This window comes from Chrysochloris asiatica, unplaced genomic scaffold (assembly GCF_000296735.1).
Source record: "Chrysochloris asiatica unplaced genomic scaffold, ChrAsi1.0 scaffold00279, whole genome shotgun sequence".
Lineage (NCBI taxonomy): Eukaryota > Metazoa > Chordata > Mammalia > Afrosoricida > Chrysochloridae > Chrysochloris > Chrysochloris asiatica.
This window is the reverse complement of record NW_006408797.1, coordinates 331,806-347,361: the sequence shown is the minus strand read 5'-3', so window position 1 is coordinate 347,361 and position 15,556 is coordinate 331,806. Positions and strand designations below refer to the sequence as shown.

Genomic DNA, 15,556 nt, shown 5'->3' with positions numbered 1-15,556 from the left:
TACTGATGAAGATCAAAGAGCACAGCCTTCAGTATGGATTACATCTCAGTGTAAAGAAAACAAAAGTCCTCACACCACTGGACCAATAAACAACATTCTTATCAACAGAGGCAAGACTGAAGTTGTCCAGGACTTCATTCTTCTTGGATCAACTATCAACATTCATGGAATAGCAGTCAAGAAATCAAATGACGTATTGCATTAGGCATATCTGCTGCACAAGGCCTTTTTAAAGTATTGAAGAGCAAAGATATCAGCTTGAAGACTAAGGTGTGCCTAATCCAAACCATTGTATTGTCAATAACCTCATATGCTTGTGAAAACTGGACAGTAAATAAGAATTGACGCATTTGAGTTCTAGTGTTGAAGAGAATACTGAAAATATTCTTTCAAAAGAACCAACAGATCCGTGTTGGAAGGAAGTGCAGCTAGAGTGGTCCTCGGAGGCCAAGATGGCCAAATTTCGTCTCTCATACTTCGGACATATTGTTAGGAGGGACCAAACACTGGTGAAGGATATCACGTTTGGTAAGGTGGAGGGTCAGAGAAAAAGAGGAAGACCCCCAGTGAGATGGACTGGCCAAGAAGCAGCATCAATGGACTAAAGGGTGGCAACAATAGCGAGGTTGGCCCAGGATGGGGTAGTGTTTCATTCTGCTGTGCATATGGTCGCTGTGAGTCGGTACCGACTAGATGGCACCTAACAATATATGTAAATACACTGGGAACACATTTTAGTGTTATTAGAAAGGAGAATATTAGGTGAAATAACTTCTGAAACAAAATTAGACTGCTGACGAACCTCAACTTATTTTTGGTGCTGGTAATTATCTCTTCAAATAACTTTTCATCCTTTGTCCATGCTGTTTCCTCTACTAGAGTCACCCATTTCATTTTTTTGTGTGTAACTTTTTATTGTGAATTGAGTGAAGGTACAGACAAGATCATCAGCTTTACATTCAAATCACACACTTTGTTCATTTCAATGATCATAGTCCCCTCTCCATGCAACAAATTTATCCCTCTTCCTCTCTGTGGTTTCCATTTGCATTCTAACCACCTTCCTATACCTTCTCAACTTTGTCCTTACAAAAACGTTGTCTTTTTATTTTGAATGATTGACCATTCCATGGTGAGCAAACCTTGCTAGTACTGTCCCCACCTATAAAGTTTGGTTGAAAATTATATCATAAGGGTTAATTCTTTTCCAGATCTGAAGGGTGGAGGGCCATAGTCTCAGGTTCCTCCAGTCTCTTTCTGACCAGTAAACCCAGTCTTTTTTTTTTTTTTTTAACCATTTTGAGTTTTGTTCCACATCTCCCCCCACTCTATCTGGGAACCTCTAATGTGATCCTTTTCAGAGTAGCTGGTAGTGGTGGCCAGGCACTGTCTAGTTCTTCTGATCTCAGAGTTGTGGGGAATGATGTTCACAAGTTCCATTAGTGCACTGGATTGATTCTCACAGTCTCTTCAGTTCTTACCACATTCTTTCTTCTGCACATGGAGACACCAATAGTTGCACCACAGATGGCTATGGCTGCTCATTAGCTTTCAAAATCCCACATACTACTCACCCAAGTAGGATGTAAAGTTTTTGTGGACTATGTTATGCTATGGTATCCCCTGAGACTATCCAATCTCATTTTTGAATGGCATCTTTCCTTTAAAGACCAAACAGATGCAAACTCTGTTAAGTTTTCTCTGATATCTCACTACCTCTAACAGCTGGAAACTATCTTTCCCTCAGCACCTCATCTACTCTTTTATTTATGGTCTCCATTACTCTCTACCTTCCGAGTTATCTGTGTATCTGTCTCTCCTTCCCCTTAGACCAGATTGTGAGTTCATCTGAGGCTGGCTTCTTGCACAGTTCAGGATCTGACCATATCACATGTTGTTCCTCTCATACACAGTGGGCAGTCTCCATGGCAAGGGAGGGTCAAGTTGGCCAATGACTCTGGTATAATCAGTGTACTTAACAGTACCTTCCATAGTGTGAATTCTGGATGGAAGGGCGAGCACTCTTTAGTGGCAGTGGCAGAAGCCTACGGAGTAGTTGCCTTAGGATATCATAGCCTGTATTCACTCTGGTTGCTAACATTTGTGTAAACTGTCTAGAGTCATGTAATAAAAAGAAAAATCAAGGATTTTAGACATACAAATTGAAGCTGAATAGTAGTCTGTCACCTGTACAGGTTATGTATGCTTAGGTAAATTATTTAAACTCTGTTGTCAATCTTCTCATATAACACTAAGGACAACAAGCCCTACCTCAAAGGGTAGTTGAGAGAATTAATTAATCGTTTTGCAGATATTGTACTTTTGACAAAATGAAGGTCTGTGGCAACCCTACATAGAGCAAGTCTATTGCTACCATTTTTCCAATAGCAACTTATCACTTAGTGTCTCTGTGTCACATTTTGGTAATTCTCATAATATACTTTCCAGAATATATATGTTGTTGTTGTTGTTGTCAGGTGCCATCGAGTCGGAACCGACTCATAGCGACCCCATGCACAGCAGAACGAAACAATGTCCAATCCTGGGCCAACCTCACTACCGCTGCCACACTTGACGCCATCAATGATGCCACCTGGCCGATCCATCTCGTTGGGGTCTTCCTCTTTTTCTCTGACCCTCCATCTTATCAAGCATGGTATCCTTCTCTAGCAACTGTTCCCTCCAGACAATATGTTCAAAATATGAGAGACGAAGTTTGGCCATCTTGGCCTCTAAGGAGCACTCTGGCTGCACTTCTTCCAAAACAGGTCTATTGGTTCTTTTGGCAGTCCATGGCACTTTTAGTATTCTCCTCCAACACCATAATTCAAAGGCATCAATTCTTTTATAATCTTCCTTATTCACTGTCCAGCTTTTGCATCTATATGAGGTTATTGAAAATACCATAGCATGGGTCAGGCGCACCTTAGTCCTCAAGCTGACATCTTTGCTCTTCAACAGTTAAAAAAGTTCCTGTGCAGCAGATTTGCCTAATGCAATACGTCGTCTGATCTCTTGACTGCTGCTGCTGTGAGTGTTGATAGTTGATCCAAGAACAATGAAGTCCTTGACAACTTCAATCTTCTCTCCATTAATAAGAATGTTGTTTACTGGTCCAGTGGTTAGGATTTTTGTTTTCTTTACATTGAAATGTAATCCATATCGAAGACTGTACTCAGTAAATGTTTTAAGTTCTCTTCACTTTCAGCAAGCAGGGTGTATCATCTGCATATCACAGGTTGTTAATGAGTCTTCCTCCAATCCTGATGCCATGTTTTTCTTCATAGAACCCAGCTTCTTGTATTATTTGCTCAGCATACAGGTTGAATAGTATGGTGAAAGAATACAACCCTGTCGCACACCTTTCCCAATTTTAAAACATTCAGTGTTCCCATGCTCTGTTCATACAACTGCTTCTTGGTCCAGGTACAGATTCCTCATGAATACAATTAAGTGTTCTGGAATACTCATACTTCCCAATGTTGTCCATAGCTTGTCATGACCCACACAGTCGAAAGCCTTTGCATAGTTAATAAAGAATATATATGAGTATAAATACAGCGTTTATATATATACTGTAAAAACAAAAAGATTAGTGTGACTCACTGTACTGCAGTGGTCTAGAACCAAAGCTACAGTATTCCCAACATATTTTTGTACAGAAAAAATTCCAATCCAGATTCTACCATTTACACAAGGTTACATCTTTAGCAGCTTAGCTTCTTTGAACCCTGACTATTTTGTACAACACAGGTATACTACTACTTCTGAAGACTGTTATGCAGATTAAAGACATGTATAAAAATCATAGTTAAAATAGACACAGAGTGTCTCTCTTCCCTTTCCCTATACTAGGAGCTCAATCAACATGAATGCTAATAATACAGGGGAGCTGGTGCTGTTGTATAGGGAGAAAACTTACTGGGAATGATTGAGGCCCAAAGATGAAGCCTATCAAATAGATCTCCCTCTAAAAGCTTACCCCAGAGAGGTTTTCTGTTAAAAAGGATAATAGATGTTGGATTTTGACAAAAGTGTTATATAGGGGATGAGGCCAAATGGCAGATTATTGCTGGACAAAGTACTGTATAATTATTATAGAATTATAACAGGAAGCCCCGGTTCCCTGGCTGGTGAGATTGCTCTTCTTATACCCTTTCTTCATGAAGTCATTGCCACTGGGGTACTCTGCCTTTGTCATTCTATTTACATTACTATTCTGCTCTGAACAGCTTTCATTGTATAGTTTACATGTACCCCCGAAGTACAGGCACAAAAGACAGTTAGTCTCCAACAGACTGCTATGTAGAGACCCACACCAAGTATGGAAGCTGGGCATCGGGCCACAGACATGGGAGAGGAAACAGTCATGGGGAGCAACTCAATATGGGTCTTCATAAAGAGTCAGGAAGAGTGAGCCAAGTGTTTGGTCACTCAGTGTCATTTCCTCCTTCCTCGAGGCTGAGGAAGGGTTCCATCTAAGTTATGTGGAACAATATCATGAACCAAATCCAGCAGAGGTGAGACTATGTGATGTGTCATTGCCACTTAGACCAAAACTCAGCTTGAAAATGTTTGGTAAGTCCATGAGGTATAGACTAGGAAGACATGGTTAGCTTTAAGGAGGAAAGATTTTTTTGTGCTGGCCTGGTGGACAGAATAAGATGGGTAAGGTAACACTCCACGGAATTGCAAATTTCCATGGTAGTTGGAGGTCATCAGGCCAAGAGATGAAGAATTTTAGAGGGCAATAAAATGTCTATGATGGTGATGCTGGTGTTTTCTTTAAATTTTTTTTTTAACTATTTTCCTTCTTTAGTGTATAATGAACTTCACTGAAAATGTCTCCACGTTCTGGATCTGTGTTAGGGGAAATGCAATGTGGTGGTATTATCGACAGTGGGAATAAAAATTGGTACAGTCCATAAAAAAGACGTAAAACTTAGGGGGATGAAAAATCATTGGAAAACATCTCTCTAGAGCTCTTCTTTGCTAGAATTTGAAAGCAGAGGGTAGAACGTTTCTGATACATTTTCCCTTCCCACCCCCATGTGCAGCTTGTGTGCCTTATGTTTGAATGCATTTTGTTTTCATTGTATATAATATTCAGTATATTAAATGTGGGTCTATCATTAAGTTGTTATTTTATACTTATAGAGCAGAAGCATGCTCTACCATAATTTGGGATTTGACTGGAGAAATTTGGCTGGAGGTCTCAACCACAGCCTCTGTCACTGCCACCCTGATTCAGTCTCTCTAAATCATAAGGTCCAACCTGACAACTATGAAGTGCTCTTCTTCCAAACTCTTCTTACCTCACTGCAAAAAGAGCACCTTGTTAACCAAGACTCCCTTGAGAGGTAGGTTTCTAATTCTCCACTTAACTGGAGAAACAACACAAAGGAGTTATAGCAAAGTCATAGGTCATATATGGAGAAAATACATTTCCTGGATGTTTAATGTATAATGTGTGCCATCAGAATTCTTATAAAATGTATGCTAGGTTCTAGAAGAAAAAAAATCGACTGAAACACATAGCTAGGGAAATTATATACAGTCTAGTGACACTAATAGTATGAGTGTTAAAAGTCCAGAAAAGTTAGAGAATAATATGAAGGGCTTCTAAATGATGAGTATACAAAGATTTTTTTTTTTTTTTTTTAAATAAAGCATTATATATCATATGTGGGGAAAAATGATAAATAAAACACAGAAGATTAGGGTACATTCTCTCCCACCAAAACCAAAGTCAAACACTATTACATCTACAGTGTTGAAGTTATTTCATTACTATACCTTATCACCCTTTTTTACTGTTCTGGTTGTCAATTTGCTGATGGCTTTCTTGGCTGCATCTCCAAGACGACGCTATGAAAATGGCAAAGAAAAACAGACATTAAATGCAAGATCTCTGAATGATCCTCCTGATATTTAAATAATTAAATTTATACATATTATTACTCTCCATGTCATACTATATAATTAATAAAAAAACTATTTAAAAATTAGAAAGAGGAGAGGCAGCAAGATGGTGGACTAGGCAGTAATGCTTTACAGACCCTCTACAACACAGATACAGAAAATCAAATAAAACAGATGAGATGATAGTCTTGGAACCCTGAGCTTCAGATGAAGAGATAGAGAAGTGGACTGAATGCTTACTAGGACAGAAGGCTGAACAGATGCATCAAAAAAGAGAGACACACTGGTGACTTGTGCTGGCTGATGCGGCATGGCCATCTTAAAATTGTGAGCTGTTTCGGAGACAGCACATTGGCATTACAGAGACATACCACTAACTTACAGAGATAAAGGTATGATTTTTTTTTGCTTGTTTCCCACACTTCCCTAGTGACCAGTGGTGTGGACAAACTTTACCCTCATACATCCCCGGTGAGGCTTCCATTTTCCCGGAGGTTGGAGCCACATGGAGCTGAGCGCCACATTTGTGAACCCCATTAAAGGAGTAGGGAGTTATCAGCATTAACCTCTGCACCTGGTTTCAGGTGAGCTGTGCTCCAAACCTGCAGAGCTGGCTCTGGCCAGCCTTGGACTAGTACTAACTAGGAGAAGCAGCTGAACAGACACGTGGGGTTCTGAAAAAACAAACAAACAAACAAGGAGACAGGTTACCTGTGTTAGCTGGCCAGGCGTGGCACAGCCACTTTGAACTTTCCTGGGCAGCTCTGAAGGTAAGAGGGTGGTAGGGAACACAGTGGCACATTGCTTACTGGCAAAGGAAGGTACACATTTTTTTCTGGTACCCCACATTATCCTGGTGACCAACAGTATAGCCAGCCCCCACCAGAGAAGCTCCTGCTTTCTTAATGGTCAGAGCTGCATTAAAGTGAGTAGAGAGCTAGCAGCACCAACCCTGGCACCTGGATCAGGAGAGGGGTGCTCCAGATTTGCAGAGCTGATTCTGGTCAGCCCTGGACTAGTGGGACCTCTCACTATTAACTGCCTTCTGTGAAAGAAATACCTTGATTCCCCCAGTTGCTTTAGGGTATGCAAAAACTACTTTGGGATTGGAAGCCCAGAACAGGAAACACCTACCTGTAAAGGAACTCTATCTGGGACCAATATGCCTCTGTTTCATCCCTTGCCCACCTACCACGTGACATCCTTGGTTGGCAGGAAACCCCAGAATTTTCTCTTCTCTGGGTCTGGCACCTGCCCTGCTTTTACCTTTTCCTTGTTTTTAGTTTGTTTATTCCTTGCTTTTAATCTTTCTATCTCTGCTTTCATTTTTTTTCTTTTTCTGCTTCTCTTTCCCAACTACTGCTGGCTTACCCCCACACCCCTTAATTTTTTTCCCCTAACTACTCTCTGATCTCTTTCCCTTTTACTCATCCCTCTCATTTTTCTTTCTCTTTATTTATTTTTCATGGCTTTTATTATTATTTTTTCCCTCTCCCTTCTTGGTTTTCATATTCTAAAAAATATGAAAAACTAGCTGTTGTTTATTTTTATTTTTATTTTAATTCTTTCTTTCTTAAAAAAAGAAAAAAGAAATGTTGTTTGCCTGTTTGTTTTCTTTCTCTCTCTTGTGTGTGTGTTTTTCCTTCTCACCTCACCTGATAGGGGACAGCAACCGTGCCTATACACTCCAACCCCAACCTGAGCTCTATAATCCCACCCATTAGGCAAGAACCAATACCAGCTACTATACACCTAATCAATGGCAACAAACATCATCAGCCAAGCCCATCCTAAACTGAGCTGTACATATGGTGAACAGATAACAAGTGCACATGTTTCCATTCCCTAATCACATCCATCAGGAGGCAGTTGGTGAGTGACTGAGAATATACCAACATTCAACCATCAATTTAATACAAATACAGCAACATCACAATGCCTCTGAAGCAACAGATCATTTGTGCTCACATGAAGAAATAAGACAGAGTGGCTTAAACAAATGATCAAGAGGTAGAGCTAGAAAATGTTCTTCAGGAAAAAAAAAGGCATTGAAACAACATGAAAAAGAATTCAAGAGAATGATCTTTGTTGCTAGGTACTGTTGAGATGTTTCCAATTCCGACTGAACCTGTACATAACAGAATGAAGCAATGCCCAGTACTGCACCAGCCTCACAATTGTTAGTACTCTTGACCCCATTGCTGCTGCCATGGTTCCAACTATTGTTGTTGTTAAGTGTCGTCAAGTCGGTTCTGACCCATAGCGATCCTGTATAGGGTTTCCAAGGAGCAGCTGTTGAGCTTGAACCACCAACACTGCAGTTCAAACGGCTTTGCAGTCTGGTGCATTAACCTATAGCACCACACAGGGACTCATTAGGTATCTCCAAATGATTGTCAGGTTGAGGAAAACAAGAAAAATTCAGGACAATACCACAAGAACAAGAAAACGAAATAGATAAAGGACTGGAAACAACACAAACCCTACAAAGAGAAATGCAAAACATTAATACTAAGATTTCAGAAATGAACAATATTTGAAAGGGCAAAGGAGTAGATTTGAATCAAGGGAAACCCAAATTCATAAGCTTTAAGATACATTTCTCAATACTAGTAAACTAGAAGAAAAATCAGAAAAAAGAATGAGAAAATTTGAAGAAAGCCTAAGATTCATGTGGGACATCATGAAGAGGAAAAACTTATGGGTATTTGGAATTCCAGAACAGGAAGAGACAAACAGAATCACAGAAAAGAAAGTTGAAGAGCAACTGGAAGAAAACGTCCTCAACATCATGAAAGATGACAAGCATTCAAGAAGCTGAACGAACTCCAAATAGGACACACCCCAAAAGAAAATCACCAAGACATAATCAAAATTTTCAAAATCAAAGACAAAAAAATCTGAGAATAGCTCGGTAAAAATGAAAAGTTACCTACAAATGAGAACCAATAAGATTAAGCTCTGATTTCTCAGCAGAAACCTACAAGCAAAAATGCAATGGGAAGCCATATACAGAACGCAGAAAGAAAGAAAGAAAAAAAACTGCCTACCAAGAATTACATACCCAGAAAAACTGTCACTTACATGAAATTAGAACATTTCTCAATAAACAGAAATTAAGGGAATTTGTAGTAACCAGACACAATTTTACAAAAAATACCAGAGTGCATCCTTTGAACTGAAAACTAACAACAGCAGACAAGATTGACATACATGGCAACATCACCCAGAATTCAATCCAGATATAGAAGTATTCAAAATTAAACAAACCTTTAAGACTGAAAAGAGGCAACCAATTTATAATGAAGACAACTCCATAGAAAAAAGAGGGAAAAGAGTGTTACAGAAATTGCAAATGCCGAGAGTCAAGCAGATTTCAAGATAAAAAAAAAACAAAACTGTTTTAAACTGGCGAAAAAATTAGTAAATTACAGAGTAGCATCAAAGATAATGAAAACATATTCACATTAAATCAAGGAAAAGGAAAACCATAATGATTTAGTAAACTTTAAAACAACAGCAATGAAAAAATTGACAATAAGCCACATCAACAAAATGAATTCAGAACAGAATATTATGTGGAACAAAGAAACTAGCAGCACCACAAAAAACATACTCAGCAAAATGACAGCAATCAATTCATACCCATTGATAAATACACTGAAATTCAAACATCAATGGATTAAATGTACTAGTCAAGAGATAGAGAGTAGCAGAATGGTTAAGATAACAGGATCTATCAATATGCTGTCTCCAAGACACACCTTATACACAAAGACAAAAATAGATTAAAAGCTAACAGCAATCAAAAATAAAAAGTGGCAGTATTAATTTCTGATAAAATAGATTTTAGGGCAAACCAGCCTAAAAACAAAGGACATTATCTAATCATTAAAGGGCCAACTGAATAAGAGGACATAACTATAATAAATATCTATGCTCCCAATGAGACTCTCAAAATACGTAATATCAAATTCTAATAGAATTTAGAAAGGAATAGAAATCTCTACAATAATAGGAGATTTTAACATTCCACTTTCAATGAAGGACAGAACTAGAAAGAGACCCAACAAAGACACAAAAGAACTAAACAACACTAACTTGACCTCATAGAATTGTATGGAGTACTCAACCCAACAACAGTACAACATACATTCTTTTCCAGTAGAGATGGAACACTCTCCAGAATAGAGATGTTAAGCCACAAAGCAAGTCTCCTAAAATTTTAAAACAATGAAATACTACAAAGCATTTTTTCACATTACAATGCTATAAAATTAGAAATCAACAACAGGAAGATTCAGGGGAAAAAACCCAGATACACGGAAACTGAATAAAACCCTGTGCAAAAGCTACTGGTTAACAGAACAAATATAAAATGTAGTAAGAAAATTCCTTTAATTATATGAGAATGAAACCACAGCATACCAAAACCTCTGGGACACAGCAAAGAGTGCAATTTACAGCAATAAATGCACACATCCAAAAAGAAGAAGGAATCCAAATCAACACATTAACACAAAACCTCCAACAATTAGAAAAAGAGATGCAAAGTAAGCCTACAGCCACCACTAGAAAAGAATAAAGATTAAATCAGAAATACATAGAACAGAAAATAGAAAACTAAAATCAACAAGAAGTTGGTTCTTTTGAAAGGATTAATAAAATTGATAAACCACTGGAAAATATAGCAAGAAAAGATTAAAATAAAACACATAAGAACTAAGGGTGACATCACAAGAGAACCAATGGAAATATAAAGGATAATAACAGCACTATGAAGAACTGTATTCCAACAAATTTGAAAATTTAGAAGAAATGGACAAATATTTAGAAAAACATGATCTACGAAATTAACACAGAATGAAGCAGAAAACTTAAAACAACAACAAAAGAAGAAATTGATCTGGTTATTAAAAACTCACAACCCACATCCAAAATTTGTGTTCAGATGGCTTTACTGGTAAATTCTACCAAACACTGAGAGAAGAGATGACACCAGTTTTACTCAAACTATTCCAGAACATAGAAAAAGATGAAAACTCCTGAATGTATTTTTTAAAGGGAATATAGCCTTCATATCCAAACCAGGCAAACACATCACTTAGAAAGAAAATTATACACCAATATCTCTCACAAACATAGATGGAAAGATTCTCAGCAAAATCCTAGCTGAAAGAATTAAACAGCATATAAAAAAAATACTATATCATGATCAAGTGGCATTCATGCCAGGGATGCAAGGATGTTTCAATATTAGAAAAACAATCAACATAATCCGTCATACAAATAAAAACAAGGGAAAAGTACTACATGATTACATCAATTGATGCAAAAAAAAAAAAAAAAAAAGGTATTTGATAAAATCCAGCATTCATTCCTGATAAAGACTCAACAAATAAGAACCGAGGGAAATTCCTTAACAAAATTAAGGGCATGTATACAAATCTAACAACCAACATTACTCTTAATGGACAGAAAGCACTCCCTTTGCAAACAGGAACCAGACAAGGTTACCCTTTATAACTACTCATCTTCAAAACTGGAGCCCTGGTATGGTGCTGTAGATTAATGCGCTAGACTGCAAAGTTAGTTTGACCTGCAGGGTCGGCAGTTCAAGCTCATCAGTCGCTCCTCAGAAACCCTATACAGGGTTGGAATTGACTTGATGGTACTTATGAACAACATCATTCAATATTGGATTGGAAGTCTTAGCCAGAGCTATTAAGCAAGAAAGGGAAACTGCAAGCATCTAAATGGGCAAAGAAGTAAAACTCCATTTGCAGATGATATGATCCTAGACATAGACCATCCCAAAGATTCAGCAAGAAAATTACTGAAACTCAATGAAAGATTCAGCAAAAGTGGCAGAGTACAAGAGCAATGTGCAAAAATCAGCTGAATTCTCTACACTAATAGAGAGAACTCTGAAAAGGAAATGAAGAAAACAATACCTAAATACTTAGGCATAAATCTAACCAGAGAAACAAAATACCTATATAAAGAAAACTATAAAGCACTTCAACAGGAAATCAAGAGACTTATAACACGGAAGGAAATACCATGCTCATAGAAAGGAACACTTAACATTGTGAAAATGCTAATACTACATGATGTAATTTCAATCCAGATTCCAACATCATTTTAAAAAAATGAATCACTAACTTTATATGGAAAGGAGAAAAACCTCAGATAAACAAAGCATTACTTGATAACATAAATAACTTGATAACTGTCAAACACAATTAAAAACACACAAGCAGTAGGAGACAAAATAGATGACTGGGAGCTCTTAAAAATTAGATTTTGATGTGCATCAGAAGATTTTGCAAAAAGAATAAAAAGAGCCCACAGACTGGTAAAAAAATTATTTGCAATGACAAAGGGACTAATCTTTAAAATCTGTAGAAAACAGCAACACGTCTACAAGAAAAAGACAAACAACCCAATGAAAAATGGACACAGGACATGAACGACACTTCACCTAAGAAAATAGTCAGGCAAGCAACAAACAGACTAAAAATTTTCACAGTCATTAGCCACTATTGTTGTTATTGCTAAGTGCCTTCAAGTTGGTTACGACTCACAGCAACCCTGTACAGGGCTTCCGAGGAACGGCTGGTGAACCGACCTTGCAGTCCAGCACATTACTCCACAGTGCCACACCAAGACTTCATTAGCCATTTTGTTGTTGTTAAGGGTGAAAATCAAAACAATGAGGTATTATCTCACCACAGCATTAACAGGAAAGTTAAAAAAAAAAACAAAAACAGAACACAGCAAATACTGGTGAGGGTGTGGAGGATCTGGGGCCATCCTACACTGCTGGTGGGACTGTAAAATGATGCAACCACTGTGGAAAATGGTGGAAAGGAAGGAAGGGTAATTCACTGACTGGAGGGTAGATACATGTTAGCTTTGGTGTCGGAGATAGTACACGAAGAGGTAGGTTGGCAGAAGAATGATGATGATAGGTATGTAAAGGTTAAAGGAGATAGATACAAATAATGTTATATACACAACCTTGGAACAATAGTGTTCTCTCGGTAGATACATTGATAAACAGGCTGAACGGGTATGGGAGGGACAGTGGGAGTGTATCCACAAATATATAAGGGTTTGAAAGAGAATATTTGTACATGAGTTATTTACTTCTGCTGCAAACATATCTATGAATGTGGTGGAGCACACAGGGGGAAAAATGATGAAAAGTTCCTAGATATTATCAAATATCTTAACACAATGAGTTGCTGGGCCTGGGGGGGTCAGGACCAAAGTCTCAGAAGACACCATGGTCAACTTGCATCATATAGTCCACAAAGACAGTGTTCTACACATCCTAGTTTAATGAGTAGTGTCTGGGATTTTAGAATTTCAAGAGCAGTCATCTAAGCTGCAACTAGTAGTCTCTATAGGTGCGAAAGAACAGTGATGCAATTTGAAGATGCTTGGCACCAACTAGTGTAATGAACCAAAGGAGCAGGTGAATATCAGTCACCATGACACTGAGACCAGAAGAACTAGATGGTGCCCGGCTACCACTATGAACTGCTCTGAAAAGGATTACATTAGATGGGTCCCAGATAGAGTGAGAAAATATATGCAAGAAAACTCAAAATTATAAAAAAGATTGGGCTTACTGGTTAAAAAGAGACTGGAAGAACCCAAGACTATGGCTATTACTCTTCAAGTCTGAAACAGCATTCACTGTTGTGGCCCAATTTTCATCCAAGCGGTAATTCGGCATATAGGTCTAACAATAATAGTGGTAAGTCTTGGTGTGGCATTATTGGATAAGCATTGGTTTGCTAACCACAAGGCCAAAGGTTCAAACCCACCAGTCAGTCACTCCTTGGAAACCCTGTACATGGTAGCTGTCAGTAGGAATCGAATTGATGGCACTTATCATCACCACCACCATCATGTACTGATCATTCATTCAAGATCAAAAGGGCAACATTTACCTAAGGAGAAAGTACAGAAGGAATGGAATGTGGGTGGAATGGAAATAGGAACCATAGAGAAGAAGCGAAGATAACACTGCAACCATTGAGCTGAAACACAGCGTATGATTTGTTGGATGCAAGATTGATATTCTTCTCTGTAAACCTCCAAACAATTTTACAAAAAAAAAGTTTTAAGAACATTAGAAAAGCTGGCAGTTATTTTATACATTCAGTATTCTGGTTGAGTACTTAGAAATGTGGTGTGGTGCTGTGGGTTAATGTGCTGGACTGCAAGATTGGTTTGAACCGCAATATTGGCTGTTCAAGCTCACCAGTAATTCCTTGGGAACTCTATATAGGGTTGCTATGAGTCCGAACAGACTCAATGGTACTTAACAACAACAAATAATGAAAAAGTCAGGTGGCATAATCACTACAGCACTTTGCATTTTATTAACATTTAAAATATTAGAGCACTAACAAAATCTACTTCTTGCACACTCCAGAACTGCCACTACACTATTCTAATGCCTTTCTTGTATTTTTCTGTAAAATAGTAACTATAGATGCATAAATTCTTTCTTAGTAAAAGGACACTTCTAATACTTCTATAAATCATCAAGTATGGCAGAAGGGATGTGGTGAAAAAGGCTCTGCCACGACTTACCACTGTGAATTACTAAGATAGACATGTAGAAATTTTAAAAGAATATTGTTAAGTGAAAGGCACCAATCTGAATGATCTCAACTGTATGACCCCAACTATGTGACATTCTAAAACAGGTAAAACTATAGAGATAGTGAAAAGATCGGCTTGGAAAGGGATGAACAGGTAGAGCACAGGGCATTTTGAAGGCAGGGAAGCTAATCTTTATGATACTATCATTGTAGTCCCATTACATTATGCATTTGTCAATATTCATAGAGCTGTACAACATAAAGAATAAACCCTAAAGTAAACTATGGACTTTAGTTCACAATAATGTATAAACACTGGTTCACTGTTAAATGTACCATAAAAATACAAGAAGAAACTGTGCAGAGGGCAGGACAGTATATGGACATTTTCTTATTTCTGCACAATCTTTTTAATGACCTACAACTGCTCTGAAAAAATAAAATAAAATAAAGGCTATTTAAAAAAAAAAAAAGAGTACTGGTATGAGGACAGACATATACATCAATGGAACAGAACTGAAAGTCCAGCAACAAACCAATACATCTATGGTCAACTAATTTTCAATGAAAAATAAACAGTTTCTTTAATAAATGGTGCTGAGACAAATGGACATGCACAGTAAAAGAGTGAACTTAGAACTATACTGAGCATCACAAAAAACTCAAAATGTATCAATGGTCTCAATTTAAGGATGAAAAGAAAACAAACAAGTAATGCTTTGAGATCTAGTTTTCAATTTAATTCCCCAAACTCTAGCAACAAAAGAAAAAATACATAAACTGAACTTCATAAAAATGAAAAAGCTTGGGGAGAACAAACAAGATGGCAGATCGGGTAGAAGTACAGTGAGGAACACTGTCAGCAACAACACAGAATACCAGACCAAGCAGGCTCAGGAATGGTCCCAGAACTCTGATCCACATAGAAAGGGATATTTAGAAAGTTGGAAGGTTTAGAGCCAGTGGAAGCAAGAAATACTTGCTTTCTAATCCAAGACGCTTAGCTGCTC

General features: G+C 37.9%; 1 protein-coding gene across 2 annotated transcripts in view; it reads right to left on the bottom strand.

Moving 5' to 3' along the window:
- Positions 1-15,556, bottom strand: part of RNF130 (ring finger protein 130) — a 226,436-nt gene that overhangs the window by 36,983 nt on the left and 173,897 nt on the right. For both annotated transcript variants that reach the window (XM_006874443.1, XM_006874444.1), the window contains exon 4: positions 5,797-5,868. In XM_006874443.1, coding sequence (XP_006874505.1) covers positions 5,797-5,868 — 72 coding nt within the window. The remainder of the gene's footprint in view (positions 1-5,796; positions 5,869-15,556) is intronic.